General features: G+C 34.2%; 1 protein-coding gene and 1 pseudogene across 2 annotated transcripts in view; both read right to left on the reverse strand.

The window, feature by feature from the left end:
• Nucleotides 1-21016, reverse strand: part of TOGARAM1 (TOG array regulator of axonemal microtubules 1) — a 120422-nt gene that overhangs the window by 15630 nt on the left and 83776 nt on the right. The window contains 6 exon segments of the mRNA XM_079126038.1: nucleotides 9661-9814; nucleotides 14078-14231; nucleotides 14718-14893; nucleotides 16036-16134; nucleotides 20175-20321; nucleotide 20324. Of these exon segments, the coding sequence (XP_078982164.1) occupies nucleotides 9661-9814; nucleotides 14078-14231; nucleotides 14718-14893; nucleotides 16036-16134; nucleotides 20175-20321; nucleotide 20324 (731 nt within the window).
• LOC306655075 (tropomyosin alpha-3 chain-like) lies at nucleotides 1904-3379 on the reverse strand (annotated as a pseudogene). Its single transcript has one exon. The product of its transcript is annotated as a tropomyosin alpha-3 chain-like (transcript).

Genomic DNA, 21016 nt, shown 5'->3' on the forward strand with positions numbered 1-21016 from the left:
GAAGAATATGAGCCAAGAAGAGTTTTCTTGGTAATAATGCTTGTGGTCATTTTTAAAAGCATTTAAATTCTCTGAACACATTATGGAGAAAAGACCAAGAATCAAAGGTGGTAGGAATAAACCTATGTAGTTGCTCTCTGTCTCAAATATTTCATGTTTTAGATAAGCATACAACAGTTAACTGTTTAGATGCAGAAACGACCCAATTCTATACACATAATCAGAAAATAGAAAGTGGAATCAAGAAGGAATCAGATAGCAAATAAATAACTGGTGGCTGAAAAATTAAAAAAAAAAATTTGGTATAATTTACGAGTAAAACCATCTGAACCTAGAGTCTTCCTTGTCAAAATATTTTAAACTAAAATTCAATTTCCTTCATAGATATGAGTTATACAAGCTATTCATTTTTGCTTGAGTTTTGGTAGTGTCTTTCAAGGAATTTTTCCATTCACCTAAGTTGATGAATTTATAAGCATAGAGCTATTTAACATAGTCCTTTTATCTTTTTAAGCAGCTATATAATTAGTATTTTTTTTTTTATAATCAGTATTGATTTTCTCTCTCTTTTTTTTTTTTTTTTTTTTTTTTTTGGTACCATCAAGGATGTAACCCAGAGGGGTTTACCACTGAGCCACATCCCCAGAACATTTTACTTATTTATTTGGGTGGTACTGGGGATTGAACCCAGGGTTTTGTGCATGCAAGGGAAGCACTCTACCAACTGAGCTATATCCCCAGCCCCTAGAACTTTTTATTTTTGAGATAGGGTCTCACTAAGTTGCTCAGGGCCTTGCTAAATTGCTGAGGCTGGCTTTGAACTTGCCATCTTCCTGCCTCAGCCTCCTGAGTCTTAACAGGTGTGTGCTACCGTGCCCAGTACAATGTTCTTTCTTTTCTGATGTTGGAAATTTGTTTCTTCCTATTTTTTTCTTGATTAGATTGAACAGAAACTTATCAATTTTATTTATCTTCTCCAAGAATCTGCATTTGATTCCAGTTTCCTCTATTTTTAAACTATTTTCTATCTTATTGATTTTTATTACTTCCCTTCTTTGCATAATTTGGATGTCATTTGCTCTTCTGTTTCCAGTGTCTTAGAGTGAAAGCTAAGGCTATTGATACAGAACTCTTCTAATTTAGTTGCATCCTATGAATTTTGATTTGCATCATTCTTTATTTTTTTTATTTTTATTTTTTTGGAGGGACTGGGTCTTTATTTCAAAAAGACACTTGTCAATATTCAGTATCAAAACAGTCGCACTATTGGTTTCTCTTTCTCCCAACTGGCCCCAAAGAGACCACAACAAAGGAGAGTACATTTTAAGCCAATAAGCTGCAGGATGTATACCTAACAGACCTCACAGAAACCTCATCTAAAAGTGGGGATTGGGTTGTGAAAGAAACGTTGAAAGATCAGCACACTGCCAGCCCAGACTGCAGGACTCTCACAGCCAGATGGGGTGGCCAGGTACCCCAGCCCCAAAGATGCAAAGTTTCAAAATAATATAAAATTTAAAAAGTTTTGTACACGAGCTATTCAAGATTCTCTAGCACTGACTGATACAAAGCACAATGAGATGGCACTTTTAGATACAGCAGCTTCAGACCCAGAAAAGGGTGATGAGATGAGTTTCATATGGCTAAATCAGTGGCAAAAACATAATTTTCTTTTTTTCTTTCTTTCTTTTTTTTCAAGGAGACAGGAGAGCAATTAAGTGGTCACCTCAAGATTAAGGGGCCCATAATCCATTCTGTGAACACCTGCAAGGGGGTAGAGATGGGAGAAAAATTTGGTCTCAGGGCTAAGGATATGTATGGCTCAATGGTAGAGCATTTGAGGAACATGCAAGAGGCCCTGGGTTCAATCCCCAGCACCACAAAAACAAAAGGTCTCAGAGGTCTCACCATCTTAATTTGGTCATTTCTGATGAAAAAATAATAATAATAATAATAAGTAAAAAATAAGAATAAAGTTGTCTAAAGATACCTTAAAGCTAAAAACAAAACAAAACCTGAATAGCACGGTTTTTGTTATTTGGCTAACTCCTCTTGGAATCACCTTTCTGGTTTGGCTGGTACTTTGCACAGAGCAATGAGGTTTCCCATAGTACAGTCTTTCCCTGGGCTCTGTTTGGCTTTCAGTAAGGCAGGCCCATTCCTCTTTTCCTTCTCTACAGAGAGGGCAATAGGGATTAGGCTGGAAAGTTACCTTCCAAAAGTGAGAAAGGAATTAGGTTGCTGCTTCAGAGCTATGAAATTATTTGGAATGTTTTACAAATGGTTACTGTAACAACAAAAAAAGTAATTACAAAATGTGTACATCACAACATGCTTTTAAAGACACTTTGCGTTGTGCTCACATTCCCTTAAATGTTGTTCCCAAAAGTGCTCAGCCTTTAGCCCAGCTGGAATCTCTGGGAAGAGGCAGAGACAGTTTGGTGAAAAAGACAAGGGGGTGGGGGTAGAGGGGGTGTTGAAAGGAGAAAGCAGCCTTCCAGTTAAAGATCAGCCCTCAGTTTCAAGGTCAGCTTCAGGCTGGCTGGCCTCAGGCGAAGTCAGGGTCAGAGGGAGGAGCAGCAGCAGGGCGGGACTGGGGAGCTCTACATCTCATTCAGGTCAAGCAGAGTCTGGTCCAGCATCCTTTGTGTACAGAGGTGCTCCTCTTTGGTGCATTTCAGCTTATCTTCCAAATCATCAATTGTCTTTTCCAGTTTGGCTACTGATCTCTCAGCAAACTCAGCACGGGTCTCTGCCTCCTTGAGTTTATCAGTAAGAATCTTTATTTCTTCCTCATATTTGTCTTCTTTTTGAGAGTACTTTTCTTCAGCAGCACTCAGACACTTCAGGTTCTGGTCCATCAGTCTGATCTGCTCATCCATCTCTCGGCAACGGGACTCTGCCAGCTCAGCTCGTTCCTCTGTGTGTTCCAAGTCTCCTTCAATAATCACTAACTTACGAGCCACCTCTTCATACTTCCTATCTGCTTCTTCTGCAATGTGCTTAGCTTCTTTGAGTTGGATTTCCTGGAGTTCCATCTTTTCTTCATCTTTTAGGGCCCGGTTTTCAATAACCTTCATACCTCTCTCACTCTCATCAGCAGCTTTTTCTGCTTCCTCCAGCTTTTGCAGGGCAGTAGCTAGACGCTCCTGAGCACGGTCCAGCTCCTCTTCAACTAGTTGGATCCTACGGTTCAAGGAGGCGACCTCAGCCTCAGCCTGTTCCCGGCCCGCCTTTCTCCCTCAACTTCCCGTTGGAGGCGCTCAGCCCTCTCCTCAGCATCATCAGCTTGCTGCTGCAGAACCTGTATCTTGCGCTTCACCGCCTCGACGGTGGTGATTCCGGCCATGGTGCCCACCCAGCCGCTCCTCGATATCCGCCTTCTCTCATTCTTTATTTTGTTAAATTTAAAATATTTTCTATTTTTGTTTTTGATTTCTCTCCTACCCACAGGTTATTCATGAATCTTAGTTCCCAAATATTTGGGGATTATCTAGGTATCTGGTACTAATTTCTAATTTAATCCCAGAAAACAAAATTTGTATAATTCTTTTTAAAGTATGTGTTTAGTTTGGCAAAGTGGCGTGTGCCTACAGTCCCAATACTTGGGAGGATCACTTAAACTGGTGATTTGTGACCAGCAAGAACAAAATAGTTGCTGAATTTTGTTGTTTTAGGTAGAGTGTTCTACAAATGTTGATTATGTCAAATCGGTCAAAAGTGTCCAAGTTTTCTACATGCTTAATGATTTTCTGTCTACTATTCTATCAATAAGTTGTTAAAGGTTCTAACTATAACTGTGGATTTGTTTATTTCTCCTTGTATTTCTGTCAATTTTTACTTAATATATTTCGAAGCTCTTTTATTTGGTATTTGGTTCAGGGTTGCTATGTCCTTGATGTATTAACCCCTTCATCATTATAAAATGACCCACTTTAGTCTGGATGTGGCTAGACAATTAGAATTCTAAGATGTACCCATAATTTCTGCCCCCGATATGTAAACTATATAATACCCTCTCTGTGAGGGTACATACAGTGGAATATCACCTCTCATAATTAAACTAAGTTAGATGGAAAAGGGGATTTGCAGATGTAATTAAGGTCTCTAATCAGTTGACGTGGAAATAATCAAAAGGGAAATTATTCAGGATAGGCTTTACTTTATCAAGTGATCTCTTAAAAAAGATAAGAGGTGGAAGCAAAGATTCTCCTCCTGGCTTTCAACAAGTACAGTGCTACTGGGTATGGTAGTGTATGCCTGTAATTCCACTGGTTCGGGAAGTTTTGGGGAGGCTGAGGCAGGAGCATTGCAAGTTTGAGGTCAGCCTCAGCAACTTAGCAGGGCCCTTAGCAACTTAGTGAGACCCTGGCTCAAAATAAAAAATAAAAAGGGTTAGGGATATGGCTCAGTGGTCAATAACTCCTGGATTCAATCTCTGGTATCAATCAATCAATAGAATCAAACAAGTAAACTGCCATATTGAGAGCATATGCTTTATATGATAAGTATGTAAGGTTGACCTCCAGAGACTGCGAGAGTTCATGGCGAATAGCTAGCTAGAAAATGAGGACCTCAGTCTCACAGCCATAGGAGTGAATTCTCCAACCAATGAACTTTAGCTCAGAAGAGGACTGGGAGATGATATTGCAACCCCAGGTAAAAACCTTGATTTCAGTCTAGTGAAGACCTGAGCAGAGGATTCAGTTAACTATGTCTGAACTCTTGACCCTGGAAGCTGTGAGATAATAAATTTGTTAAATAATAATAATAATAAAAATAAAATAATGTGTGTTGTTTGAAGCTTCTGAGTTTATGGCAATTTGTTACAAACACTATAAAATATGGCTGTTAATGTTCTTTGCTTTAAAATATACATTGATATTAGCACAGAAATATAAACTATGTTTTTGTGTTAGCATAATGTAGGGCTTGGTGTGTGTGCGTTTTTTTTTTTTTTGGTGGTGGTGCTGGGAATTGAATCCAGGACCTTGGAGCATGAAAGGCAAGCACTCTGCCACTTGAGTTATATCCCCAGTCCTTTGTGTCTCTCATTAACCTGTTTGTGTCTATCCTATGTATCTAAAGTAAACTTTTTACAAGTAGCATATAGTTGAGTCCTGCTTTTATTTTAAAATTCAATCTCATTACGGCATTTAGTTCATTTTTTGGCTTTTTTTTTTTTGGGGCGGGGTGGGGGGTACCGGAGATTGAACTTACGGGCACTTCACCACTGAGCCACATTCTCAGCCATATTTTGTGTTTGTATTTTGTATTTTATTTAGAAACAGGGTCTCACTGAGTTGAACTCATGATCCTCCCACACCACTGGGATTACAGACCCGCCACAGCACATTTACATTTAATGTGATCATAGTTATATGGTTTCCTTTAACTCTACTATCTTGCGTTTTTTTTTTTTTTTTAATTTCTCTCATCTTTGATCCTTTTGCCCTTTTTGCCTGATACTTTTGAATATTTTTAAAATTACATTTTACCTCTTTTGTTGCCATACCAACTACAACTGATGTGACAGTGTAGGGGTTGCTTATGAGTATATAGTACATGTTCTAACTTAGACCAACATCTACTTTGAAGTGATATATTATTTCACATGTATGAAACCTAGAACAATACTTCCATTTCTCCCTTTTAGACCTTTGTATTACTGTTATCCATTTTATTTCTATGTGTTATAAACCCCACAACTGTTATTTATTTAAAGTCAACTACCTTTTAAATACATTTAAATTATAAGAAAAGACTTCTATATTTATCCATATAAGTTCTCGTTCCCATGCTATTCCTTGCTTAGTATTAACTCAGATTTCCATCTGACATTATTTTCCTTTTTCCCAGTGACCTTCCTTCAACCTTTCTTATCGTGCAGGTCTTGTTGGTGATGAAATACTTCCATAGGTCTAAAAATTCCTATTTTTCAGTACTTTTATTTTTGGAAGATATTTTTACTAGTAATGATAACCTAGGTTGTCAGTTTTTTCCTCTCTGTAAAGATCTCATTCCCTTGGTTTTTTGTTTTTCTTTTTTGTATGTGTGTAAGGATATTTATTAGTAGTCTGCTATGTTTGTTTCTCTATGTGTCTTTTCTTTCTGACTGCTTTTAAGATATTCTCCATCGATCACTTTGAGTAATTTGATTGATATATGTCATAGGATATAGTTCTTTCCATGTTCTTCTACTTGAACTTCTTTGATCTCTGGGTTAAAAGTTTTCATCAAATTTGGACACATTTTGACCAGTTTTTTCCTTCAAAAAAAGAATTTTTTTTTTTCCAGGATTGGGTATTCAACCCAGGGGAGCTCTACCAATGAGCTACATCCCCAGCCCAAGAAGCTGGGATTGTAGGTGTGTACCACCATGCCTGGCTCAAGCAGTCTTTTCTGTTCTATCTGGCAACTCTGGATAGACTTACATTAGGCTGCTTTAAGTTGTCCCACAGTTCACTGATTTTTTGTTGTTGTTGTTGTTGTTCGTTTCTTTTTAGTCTTTTTTATTTTACTTCACTTTGGTTAATTTCCATGACTATGCTTTCATATTCACCATTCTTTTTTCTACAATATCTAATCTTCCATTAATGTATGTAGGTCACTTTTTATTTCAGACATTGTTTTTAATTGAAGATATTAGGTTTGAGTTTCTTAAACATTTTATATGTCTTTATTTCCTCAGTCTTTCCTTTAGCTTAACATTTGGAATAGAACTTTAGTTATAATGTATTTGTCTTAAATCTATTATCTGTGCCATTTTTAGACTTGTTTTGTTAGTTTTTTGTCTTCTTTCTATGGGTTTGGATTTGCCCGATTCTTTGCATGCTTGGAAGTTTTTTTTTGGATGTCAGACAGTGTAAATTTCACTTTATTTATTTTTATACTCCTCAAATATTCTTTTTTTTTTTGGTGGTGCTGGGGATCGAACCCAGTGACTCTACCAACTAAGCTATCTCCCCAGCCCCTAAAATATTCTTGAGCTTTTTTCTGAAACTGGACACAATTTGATCTCAGGTCTTATTTTTAAGTTTTGTTAGGTGGGACCAAATAGAACTTTAGTGCAGGGTTTATTGCACTAATAAAGCAAACCTTCCTGAATATTCTACTCCATAGCCTGTGAATTATGAAATTTTCTATTTTGTTTGTGGGAATAGATATATTCTTGGTCTTGTATATGCTACAGGGATTATTCCTTCTAATTTTTTGAGCGGTTTGTGTCCTGGCCTCTCATATCTCTGATATTCTGTTCGGCAAACTCTAGTCACCTAAGATTCCCAAATTTCCCAGTTCCATCCCACCTCTATTGGTATTTGTCTGTTTTTCCCCGCTTTGAACAGTGACCTGAAAACTTTCTCCAGGAAGTAAGCTGGAACAAAAATAGGGCCATCTTGCTTACTTCCTATCTCTCAGGGATAACTTTCATTGCCTTGTGAGCAATATCTTGAAAACCACTTTTGCATATATTTTGTATGCTTTTCTTTTTAAAGTTCTTTCAATTCCGAGGGTAAATCTACTACCTGCTAATCCATCTTGGCAGGAAGTAAACTTCAGAAGTTCTTTTATAGATAAATTAAGTTGAAGATATACACTGGCATCCAAGCAAGAGTGTCAAAACAGGCAGTTACTACTTCTCTCTCTCTTTCTTTCTTTCTTTTTTCCAGCTGTATTGGGGTTTGAACCTAAGGATGATCTACTACCAAGCTATATTCCCCAGAACCACCCCCCTTTAAAATTTTTGAGACAGTCTTCCTAACTTGCTGAAGTTGGCCTTAAACTTGCAATCCTCTTGCCTCAGTCTCCTCAGTTGCTGGTATTAAAGGCCTGAATCACCAAGCCTGGCCTGGGTTACTTCTTGAGTGTACAGTTCAGGAAAATACCAGGGATCTAGATGCATATTTATAAGAAATAAGAGAATGGATGGAATTTAAAGCTATTGGACTCAATAAAATAATTTCATGGATCAAATCTAGTTCTAGTATGCTTTTTAAAATAAGTTTTTATGAGTAAAATTTTTGTAAGTTTTATAGGAACACATTACACGCTCATTCATTTTCATATTGCCTAAGGCTATTTTTGCACTACAACAGAGTTGACAACACACAATAGAGACATCTGATATCTAATATATTTACTAAGTACTCTTTAAGAAAAATGATTGTCAGTAAAAGACTGTTCCTGATACACACAATGAATGTAGACTTGAGAACACCAGTGGATTGAATTCCACTGATAATTTGTGAATTTTGGCATGCGTAAATTTTGAAGTCAAACAAACAAAAAAAAAGGAAGTACAGAAGTTTATTGGGTTAGAAAAGGGGAATAAAGGGAAGGGAGGGGAGATGGGAATAGGAATGACAGTAGAATGAATTGGACATAACTTTCCTATGCTCATATATGAATACCCAACCACTGTAACTCCACATCATGTTCAACCACAAGAATGGAATCAAAATTATAATGGGTTGCAACTCATGAATTATAAATATGTCTAAATATACCCTACTTTCATGTATATCTAAAAACAATAAACAAAAGAAAGCACTAAAACAGGAAAAGAATCAGAAGACTGATTTTTACAAGACAACATGAAAGGAAGTATGTCAAGAAAAAGGGAATGTTAACTGTGTGAAATGTTGCTGAAAGGTGAAGTAAGAGGAAGACCAATTAATTAACAGAATAGATTCAGCAAAATGGTCACTTTTGCCATCTTAGAGAAGGTGGCATGGTGGAGGTGGTGAAAAGTCAATTATAGACTGAGAAGAGAAAAGGAAGTGAAAAAGTAGACAAAGAGTCAGTTCTTTTGAGGACTTTTAGTTAAAAAAAGTGTGGGTTGGGGGGAGAAATGGGATAAAGATGTGCAGTTTGGGTAGGTAGTTTGTTTTTAAATAGGAGATATAAATATATAGCACACTTTCTTTTTCTTCTTTTGGTACTAGGGATATCAAACCTAGAGCCTTGCCCATGCTCTACCACTGAACTATAGTCCTGTCCTATCTACAGCACCTTTTTATGTTGATAAATATGATCTAGCAAAGGCAAAACTAATGATGAGGTATAGGATGGGACTGTGAGAGATACTGAAGGATAGGGGAGAAAACAAGACAAAGGCAGTGGCTAGTGGATGCTCTACCTGAACAAGTAGGATATATATTGCCATTATCTTTTTGCCTCCTTTGAGTTAATGGCTGAGCTGGCCGGGTGGCAATTGTGGTAAGAGCACATAAGTATTTTCAGGATTGTTACAGTTTATATTTCACAAAGAAATAAATTGAGAAATGGTGAGATTTATAATCCAATATCAAAGGGTTTGTGTAATACATAATAAAACTAACCTATGTCCCTGATACAAGTTTTTTTTTTTTTTTTTTGGGGTGCTGGGGATCTAACCCAGGGCCTTGTGCTTACAAGGCAAGCACTCTACCGACTGAGCTATCTCCCCAGCCCCCTGATACAAGTTTTAATGTAATTGGTAATACAGTTATATTAGGGCCAGAGTTCAGTTATATTAATAAATTCAAAAGACTCAGAGACCCAGAAATTAAAATAATACTTTCTAAGACTATGTAAATAAGAAATATGTTTTGAGGTTTTAAATAAAAATTTACAAAAACCTTTTGGAACTTAGTTTTAAGTTAAGGATGATTAACCTACCAATCCTCATCGGCTAAAAGCCTGAGGGCTTCTGTCAGGGCTATTTCTGGTTTGGAAAATGGCCGTAGTTCTGATGAATCCATTATTTCTGGACTATGAGTAACAGAAGGCATCCTTTCTTTATACTGTGGAATGGCTCCAGGAGATGCTTCAGCTAAAACAAAACATTAAATAAAGTGTAAGAGACCAAGAATATATCTATTCCCACAAACAAAATAGAAAATTGATACATAGGACACAAATCAAATGGTATTCTTACTACAGATGTTATGGAGCTATCTTTTTTTCTTTCTCTTTCTTTTTTTTGGTACTGGGAATTAAACCTAGGGTGCTCTACCACTGAGCTATATCCCAGTCTAGTTTTTTTTTTTTTTTTTTTTTTTTTCCAGTCTAGTTTTTATGTTTTAAATTTGAGGCAGGGTCTCCCTAATTTGCTCTGGCTAACCTCAGACTTGTGATCCTCCTATCTCAACCTCCCAAGCAGTTGGGATTATAGATGTATACCAGATGTTATAAATATTTCTTACAGAAACTAGTAGCACTAGCCAGATGTGGTGGTGCATGCCTAAAATCCCAGTTACTCAGAAGTCTGAGGTAGAAGGATTACAAGTTCAAGGCCAGCCTCTACAACTTAGTAAGACCCTGTCTCAAAATAAAATTTTAAAAAGGCCTGGAGATGTAGCTCAGTGGTAGAGCACCCTGGGTTCAATTCCTGGTACTGGGAAAAAAAAAAAAAAAGAAAGAAAAGAAAAAACTAGTACTACTAGTTTATTCTTTAATAAAACTGTAATACCCAGAAAGCAAAGCTATTTAAAACTTTTTAATATTGAAAATTACTAATAAATTCCATTTAATATAAATAAATAAGTAGTTTTCAATCATGAGTCATAATAGTCTAGCTTTAAGAGCTAAAAGAATAAATATGATATCATTTTGTAAAAATGTGTCTATATACCTGCTTTGCTATACAACTGATCATTAGAAAATAAGTTACTTGGCATCTATATTTAGAATTTTATTTTTCTCTATTGGTATAGTATTAATGGTCTATAACAAATCATAAATCGTCTTTCACTTCAGACATTCACCAAGCTTTTTCCAAATGTAATGCAATGTTCTAGATGTGTCAGTGCTCAAGGTAATACCCAGAGAGCACTGCCCAACGTAAGACATGTGCAGTGGATGTATTAGGAAAAAAAAAAAAAAAAATCAAGTAGAATGGCTTTTTGTCAGTGGGTAAAGATTTACGGGTTCTTTTTCCATGTTGAGATATTTTTAAAGAAGAAATATTAGGCTAAAATGGCTATCATAAAAGACAATTTAACCATATTATTTGTGAGAAAATGTTAAAGGAAATCACAAACATAAGAAATTTCTCTTAATGTTGTATACTAATTACATATTCAAAGTTTCTATCAGTCATTTAAAATCCAAAGGCAACATTAATGATATTAGCTAACATTTATTAAGTACTTTGGTTCTAGACCTTGTGTTTACAAGCTTTACTGCATTTAATTATCTCAATAAAGCTGAAGAGGACACACTCATTATCTTTATTTTACAGCTAAGAAAATAATTGAGTTTTCTATAGGCTAAGAAATTTGATTGAGGCCTCAATGCTAACAACTGCAATGGCAAGACTTAGACTGAGGTCCATTATTCCTTATGGTTTTATATAATGCGGTTGATAGACTGCTTTCAAAATATTGATAACACACCTGATAAAAAGGATAAATATGATGTTTTGGATTGCTATGGAGATTAAAATTAGTTCCAGTCTTTGCTAGAGTAAATCGCATATGAGCAAGATGGTGTGTCCATTAAAGAATATAATAAATAGACCCATTTTGTTTGCTGATGGTTCAGATGTACCCTCATTAGGCCTCATATATAAGATTGAAATGTATAAATAAAATCCTCCAGCTTTGGTATATCACTGCCCTGAAAGAATAGCAAATACAAATAGTACTACTAACTATCATTTATGAAATCTTGCTTGGTACTATGCTAAGTGCTTCATTTATATTACTTCATTTAATTCATTAAAGAATTCTATGTAATATTTATTATTAATCCTGCATTATAGGAGAAGAAACAAATGCTAAAGTTTTAAGAATTCCTTTCCTATTTCTACTCCACTCCCATTCTCATGAGAGAATAACTTATTAGGCAGAGATGCAGACAAATACCCAATTTTCAACCTTTTGGTTATATCAACGTCAAGTACTATTATCTATGTTTACTTCATTTTCACCTGAAAAAAGTGAAACAAAACAAATATTATTCCAGAAAAGGAAGGCACAAAGAATATCAATCTAAAGCAGTGCTACTCAAGCTAACTATTTTTTTAAATTTCCACTCTGTTGCAGACTGATACTTTTTTTTTTTTTTTGTGGTGCTGGGGATTGAACCCAGGGCCTTGTGCATGCGAGGCAAGCACTTTACCAATTGAGCTACATCTTCAGCCTGAAACTGATACTTTTATATAATAAAAGCACTGTGACAATGTCCCAATAGTTAAAATAGTTTTAAAAACTAAATAGGTTTTTTTTTTAGCTTGTCACAGATGAATAATAAACAATTCATTTTTATGGACCACACTTTGGTGAGTAGCCTAATCTACAGATAGGAAGCTTCTTAAATGAAGACATCTATGTTTACAATTTTGCTCTTAGAATTTATTTTTGCCAATATGTTTATAACTATAAATAGAGTTTAACATTTAAATTTGGGTAATCTACACAAAAATTTTGTAAGTATAATCTTATGTTTAAATAATATAAGAGTGACTCCAAGAAAGCATTCTTCTGATACTTCTCAGAAATCTAACTTGTAAAGCAGTTTACATTATGGCCAAAAATCACAAAAGTAGTTGCTGTCTCTAGTAAAAATGAGTACTCCCAAATTTATGATGTATTACTACTTGTACTACTCCTACTACTAGTCCCTCCACCCATACTCTTAACATAGGCTTAGATGGGTAAGATGTCTTCAAAATTTTTCTCTCCCTGGGTTTTATGAGATTAGCAAACAATGAGATTATCTAAGAATGCTTAACAGGCTTAATTTCACAAATGCCTACATTTAACGTTGTATGGCCATATTTAATCGCCACCAAAACCTCTCACTGAGCATAGTTTCAACAATGATTAGCACCGAGAATGCAGAATTTCAAAAAGTTTTCTACGCTTCTTGCATTATAAAAGAAACACACGCTAAGGAAGAACCTGACACTCATCTTGTATAAATCTCTTATTTTTATCTTAAAAATATGTCTTCTATTTCATTTACATACTTACTTTTTCCTGTATTATTATTGCTATTGAGGCTTCAGAACCAACATAAATTTAAGAATGTTTGTTATAGTTCACACAGTTTATTCTTTAATATTTAACAAAATAACAACTAAGCACTAATCCTTAATATTTACTACAGTTCATAGAATTTTTCATTTTAATATTTTTAATTTTTTTAAAATTCTTTTTTCTTTTAGTTGTAGATGGACACAATATCTTTATCTATTTATTTTTACGTTGTGCTGAGTATCAAAACCAGTACTTCACATGTGGTAGGCAAGCACTTCATCACTAAGCCACAACCTCAGCCCAATCTATGATTTTTTTCCTAGTTGTTATTATATTTAAGATCTATTCAGTGGTTTTAAAAACAGTTCAGGAAATGTGGAGATTACTCTTACCTAAGCACAAAACATAGTGGTACTCAATGACAGCCTGAATATACGATAAATACAATGCCTTTTTTGATGATGCTCTAATATACCAGCAGCTTCACTATCTCAATTACTTTTAAAGTTGGATACCACTCTTTAGTAAAAAAGAAATATTTCCTTGAGATAATCTGGACCTTTGAGCTAATTCAGATATTTATAGGTACAGAAAATTAAGGTCTGTTTCCTGATCTCATAGTTAATCAGAGGCAGAACTGATAGTTAGGAATCTAGATCTGTCAACTGACTTTTGGTTCAGTGCTCTTTCTCTCACAGATGCCCTGGATCACATGTGGTCTCTTCATCTTAACAAGCATTAACAATATTACTCTTTATATTTAAATAAGTAACCTATCCTAATCTGAAAACACTAAACACAGTGATAATTTTAAACTGGACCCTCCCTTCTATGGAGGACTGAGGCAATATTTTCTAAAGGGGAACTCTATTTTGATATTCTCACTTCATCTCCAAAAATATTTAAGTCTAGAAGGGAACAAAATGATTTTTTTTTTCATGAGAAAGGACTAGCTTTTATTATAATAGAAGTTACTGGGGCTTACAAATTTCAGTGTTATGGGTCAATAAAGGCCATTCTTACTCATAAAGCATCCTTAGTTAAAACTGTATTATAGCAGCTTTAGAGTATTACTAGAGACAAAAACACTCCAAAAAGCAAATTCCACTTACTTTCAGATGCTATTTTCTCAGTTCCTATATGTTTCATTCGTTCCCAGGGATTCTGGTCCTTCTTTTCACAATCTTTAATGTCAAAAAGTTCTTTTTCTTCTTTTCTCTTTGGTCTCATTTTGTCATAAGTAGATTTTGAAATAGAAACTTTAGTCTGCATGAAAAAGTTGAAATATCTGGAAGTATTCAGGGAGTTTGACATTTAAAATATCTTCATCTCAGATAACTATATATGTATATTAAATATTTCTACAAAATTAACTATATATTTCTCAGTCTTTATTTTAGGAATCCTGATATCTAACATAGTGATAATATCCAAATACATTTGTGCCTAAGGATATCAGTCTGTTGCTACTTGAAAATATCAGAAAAATGTTAAATATATACATACATTTTATATGTATATAAAGTATGTTATAGTATACTTTATCACTAGAATGAGAACACATTTACTTAGTAGGAAAGGAGAACAATCTAGTATATAAATGATTAAGGATCAGAAATCTCAATTACACCAAGATTTAAAAATTTCTAATTAAATACTTATACTGCCCCATAGCTGATATGCACAAAACAATGACAAACTGTAGGAAGAAACACATGCTAAGGAATCCTCATGATTAGTAAATAACCTTACATCTTTGTCATTTTCAATATCAAGATATGATGGAATACTTTGTTGGACTGCTCTTCCATATATCCCTGATGGTGGTTCAATACTTTGTTTAATTGAAAATGTATCCCCATTTTCCACAGAAGATATTACTGGCTGGCTGCAGGTTGCTGGTGCTGAATTTGGACTTCCAAATACACCTGCAATCAACCAACCATTGAATATCATTAAGTATTTATGTAATGGCACTCTGGATAACAAAGTTTGAGACAAGACTCTTGCATTCAACAAGCAAACAATATAATAAGAAAGACATGTTAAACAATTATAAATATACAAATAAATAAATACCCTAACAGGACAATAATATAAGAGGTGACAGAAAATAGTTCATGATACTATCAAATGAGAACTGCATACTGACAAGTGCAGAATTCATAGGAAGGTGAATTCTGGGTATTTACAACAATTTCAAGAAGTGTGGATTTAAGCTGGGATTGGAAGACATACTGGATTTGGGGAGACAAATAAGAAGATAGCGAATGCTATGAGATGGGAATATTTAGATGCAGAGCTGAACTTTGTGCATGGGTACAAGGCAAACAGAGGAATAACAGGAAGTAAGTCTGCAAGAATAGGTTGCAGATGATCTGAGAGGGGTCTTAAATTATTCTTATGAGACTATCAAGCAAAGAAATGAGAAAATATTTCCAAGAATTTTATTCTTTTATTCTATTTCATTATGTTGAACAAAAAGACATATGCCCCCAAAGCATATGACACATTTTTCAGTTTAAAATAAATTAATTTGAAAAAGATATTGGCAATTATGTTGTTAAAAGTTCTCCTAGCCCCATAAAAAATACAACAGGATTTAATTTTGATTTGTCTAGACTCTATGGGAGATAAATTATACTGTTCACTAAGCTGATAAATAAAGACTGCCATCTGAATTTAAATTATGCCAAAATTCTCATAGCTACCCTAAAACTGTCTTAGAAGTACCTTGTCTACAGCTGTCACATAATATCTTTCTGAAAATTTTGACATGAATTTACTATAATTTGGTAAGAGAATAGAAATGAGAAGAAAAGTACTGACTTTAAATTCTTTCCATTTAATAACTCGTTTTATTTGTTTTTGTTTTGCAGTGCTGCGGGTTGAACCCAGGGTCCTTCATGTGACAGACAAACACTTAACCACTGAGCCACAAACCCAATCCTCAATTTAATAACTTAAAAAGTTCTATTTAATACTTGAATTACTCTCTATTGTTCATTGACATGCTTTGCTTATGTCTGAAGAACACAAACTATTAAAAAGCTAAATAACTCTGAAATACCTTTTCCAACAACTACAACTGAATCTTCTGATAAGGTATTTGTGGATGTGAAGTCAAAAGTGGAAATTTGCTGTAAATTTGCTGATGACCTTGAAAATCCTAAAAAAGAAAGAAAAAACAATGAAAAAAAAAAAAGGCTTACTTAGTACATAGTATTTTAGGATATTATAACATGATCTTTTAAAATTGAAAACTTATTACATACAAAAAATTTATAATTTATTTAATCATAATGTTAATTCAATAAATATTTATAATTAGAATAAGAATACCTAGTATGCACTAGCCACCAGAAAGAAAAGAAATCCTTCTTCCCTTAAGGAATTTACACATAGCAGGTTTAACAGTGGGAGAAAAACATGCAAATAATCACAGTATGAGAGAATAATCATGAAGGAAATAATTTAATATCCTAAAGCAGAGCAAGTCAATCTCACAGCAATCTGTACTTTTCTAGGTTAACTTTTATCTCAGTTTCTCATTATTTACTTAATTATTCTTTCTCCTACTAAATTGTAAGCTCCATGGGATAGGACCTATGTCCAGTTTTGATTATCATTCTTTCCTGAAGCCTAGTATAGTACTTGTCACAGAGTAAGTATTCAATAAATATAAATTAGATATATGTATCAAAGCAGAAAAAAATGAAAAGCAAAATGAAATTAATTTAGGGTCTAGTTAAGAAAAGCAGTTAACTGTTTTTGATATATTTAATTGGTAAATGTAACCAAATAACTGATTTTTTAAAATTTAGGTACATAAACTGTTTTGCTAATCTGCTAAGTCTAATAGGCTTGCTCTGGTTTTGTATGAACATAGCAGAGATTAAAGAAAGAAACCCATGTAGGTGATCATTTTCCACATATTCTTTTTTTTTTTTCCATGGTGCTGGGGAATCTAACTGAAGGTTTTACACAGCTAGTCAAGTGCTCTACCACTGAGCTACATCCCCAGTCCCACATATTTCTTCTTAAGTAATTTGGAATAACCAATATGAGTGTACACTCTTATACCACATACCAGCTAACAGAAACATTGACTAGCATACACACACACACACACACACACACACACACACACACAAATGTTCTGTGACAAAGGGATGCAAAAATCTTAGTAAATGAAACAATTTGCTCAATAGTCCACTAATACAATATATGTGTTCACACACACATATATTGTCAAAAAATAATTGAATAATTAGATAAGTCTCATAAGGAGAAAATAAGGACACATTAAGTTTGAACTTCATTTCTAAGATAAGCTGACAATTTTAATGTGCTTTTTTTTACACTGTATTTTCTTCTAAAAAGAAATTTTAAAAGAAATATTCCTTATTGTCTCAATTCTAAAGGTAAAGAAAAATGTGTTTAAAGGCTTCTTTGCACACAAATATCCTCATATAATCTTTTGTCATTTCTAATTCATTCAAATACAGAAAGAGAACATATTAACTCATGGTTGCTAATACTCTAAGCATCCATCACTAATTACTTTCTCAAGTCATTAACTGGACTCCAGGATATTATGTAGAAAATGGGCATGTTCAAAGCGAATGCCAAAAGAGAAAAGGAATGGGAAAAGGAAAAGGTGGTTCTAAGAGCTAACTTTAAAAAAGTCTGAGATTTCTTTATTTTTGGGGGAGTGGGTACCAGGGGTTGAACTCATATGACTTGGCAAGGGGCACCTGACCACTGAGCCACATCCCCAGCCCTATTTTGTATTTTGTTTAGAGACGGGGTCTCACTGAGTTACTTAGCGCCTCAGTTTCGCTGAGGGTGGCTTTGAACTCTCAATCCTCCTGCCTCAGCCTCCCAAGCTGATGGAATTACAGGTGTGTGCCACCACACCTGGCCTGACGTTTCTTCCATTTGAAGCCAGGTGCAGTAGCACCTGCCTGTAATCCCAGTGACTCTGAAGGATGAGTGAGTAGGATCACAAGTACTGGGCCAGACTCAGCAACTTAGCAAGACCCTGTCTCAGAATAAAAAAACAGAAAGGGCAGCGGGTATAACTTAGTGGTAAAGTGCCCTGAGCTTAATCCCCAATACCATAAAAAAAATTATTTGGCTACATATTGCCAATATTTCTTTTGGAAATCTTTGTATTCTGTTCAACACTGTACTCATTATTTACTTTTACCTGATTATTTGAGCATGCACTTTTTGAGTGATTTTGCCCACTTCTACACTATTGGTTTTAACTGGCTGATCACCATTTCATTAATTTCATATATGGCAAATGAACAGATTTCTATGCAAAGCATATTGAAAATATAAGGATAATATTATTACTCATAAGAAACATAATTTAATGTGGAAGATATAAAATATACATAAATAATTAATTAGAAGGTAATGTGAGTGAAGAGAGGAAAGAAGACTATTTCAGACTAAAAAAGTAAGCAAAAGCTTCTAAAGAAGTAGCTTTTAAGCCAATAGTCAATAGTAGACATGAACTGAACACATTAAGAGTTGGATAGGGCATATAGGCTTTGTAATTCCAAAGTAAGAAAAGCTATAGTATTAAGAATGCTAGAGTATAGGGCATGAAAAGAGGAATGGTAAGGAAAAGCAAAAAAGTTAAACAGAGGCAACATGATTATAGGTCTTTTTTTTTTTTCTTTTTTTTTTTTTTTCTTTTGGTACCAGGGATTGAATGCTGCTGGAATTACAGGCATATGCCACTGTGCCCATCTGATTATGAGTCTTAAAAGTTATGCTATAGAATAGGAACTATATTCTATGGTTAACAGGGAACCACTCAAGATTTTCAATATGGAAGAGATGATCACTGTATTTTAGAAAGATGATTCTGGAAGCGTATGCAGTCTGAATTAAAAAGGGGTAAAGATTAGAGACAAATCTGACTCAAAGGTACTGTAATTTTATAGGAAGAGGTAGCAGATGGCCAAATCACACCATGGCTGAGATAAAATTAGGCTGAGAAGAAATGATAGGATGGACTACTGCCTAAACATAGAGGTAAGGAGAAATAGACAATTATGACTATAAAGTTTTATGTCTCCACAACTAGGAAATCAGCAATGCTATGGAAGAAGAACTGGTCTAGAAGTTTGGTTTTGAACATGTTTGCTATTAAAAAATTTAATGAGTATCTTTTTTAGTATGAGTTACTTAAGTATTTTTGTCTTTGATTTTATTTACATGAAAAATAAAATATGTAAGTAAATATGAAAAATCCTATAACTCTATTTATAAAGGTAATAAACAACTTTTTGCTGCCACACACAACAAATGCTAAATTATATCTTAAATTTTAAGAAATTTACAAAAAAAAGGAAAAGTTTATAATCACGTTCTCATACAATATGCCACACACACAAAAAACATGTCCTAACATGCCTGATTACCTGCATGTAAATGATTAAAGATTATCAGAAATAAAGTACAGAAGTTGATCTTATCATGACCACAGTTACTACAGAAAAAAATGACAGCCCGGTACTTAGTTATTTTAGATTACTAGGTTTAAATACAGAGGATTTCTAATTACTCTATTAAAATATTTACAACCTTAAAATCACTTCTTTTGTACCCTAAAGGTAATTTTTAACATGCAGTTTGTATCAGAATCTCTTAAGAAATGGATAAAGTAGTCCTGGATGTACTAGTCATTAATTTAAAAACACAATTGCTAACAAATGGTTAGTGGTAACAAAGAAGCTCTTTCCCAGGTTCGACCACAGGGAAATTACATTCTTGTTGCCACAGTTTTACTCCATGGTTACAACCTAACTAGACATTTGGGAGTAATTTACTCACATGATTGCCTCCACCTTATTTGAGTGGAAAAATGTCTTATAAAAAATTATGTGTGTGTGAGACAGAGAGGACGTGTGGGTACTTGGGGTAGAAGTCAGGAAGGATTCCCTAGTTTTAACTCATGGGCAGTCCTTTCCCTTCACTGGTACCTTAGGCAAGTTCATAAACCAACACAAACCTGTGAATCCTTCTATTCTTCAAAATTACTTAAGCAGTGCATCAACAGAAGAGTAAAATGAAAACCTCAAAAGTGAGAATTCTCAGTTAATTTTTTCTTTATTGGCATGTTTAGGGAGAATTCTGATGTAGCGATATCATATTTTTAAAAATTAATTCGTCATGAAATTTACTAACCTTTTGTATGCTTATGTCTTGGGTTTTCCTTATTTTGCATTTTTAAAGCACTAGGTAAAATGTCATGTGACCTATCATCCTCGAAATCACCACATGTAAGCCCATAGTTCATACGTTGGCCAATTATGCTTACATTGGATGTTGTAATCCCTATGAAATAAAATAATTATTTATTTAAATAATTTAGGTAACGTTATATAATAGGTACAAATCTCTCTAAATCTATCTTGCCTTTAACCTTTTAAAAAGGCTAGTAACATACTAGAAATTATAATAATTTAAAAATTTTATCACATTTTAAATCATGTAATACTTTTTAAATCTTACTGAGAGATAAAACTATTATAAGTTATACAATATTTCTTAAAATACGTTTTAAAATTGCAATGAAATATAAAATGTTATACTTGATAATATATATGTTTAAAAATATGACAAGCATTTAATACTTAAAAGACACTTTTACTGGGCATGGTGGTGCATGACTGTAATCCCAGTGACAGAGGAAGCTAAGGCAAAAGGATCACAAGTTAAAGACCAGCCTCAGCAACTTCATGAATCCCTGTTCCAAAATAAAACTTAAAAAAGAGTTGGGGATGTAGCTCAGTGGTACAGTGCCACTGTTTTTAATCCCCAGTACTACCAAAAAAAAATCCATTTAACTTTACATTAAAATTTTTTTTGTTATCCAGAATTTTAAAACAGTGACCTGAAAAATGCCTGTATTCTTCATTCCTTTCTTTTCTCCTATTTCCATGTAATGGATCTGTATTGGTCTGGTTTGTGAGGCAGGGAAATACATAGTGATTAAGAATTCAGTATCTGGAATAATGGCTTCCTAG

This window comes from Sciurus vulgaris, assembly GCF_902686455.1.
Source record: "Sciurus vulgaris genome assembly, chromosome: 2".
NCBI lineage: Eukaryota > Metazoa > Chordata > Mammalia > Rodentia > Sciuridae > Sciurus > Sciurus vulgaris.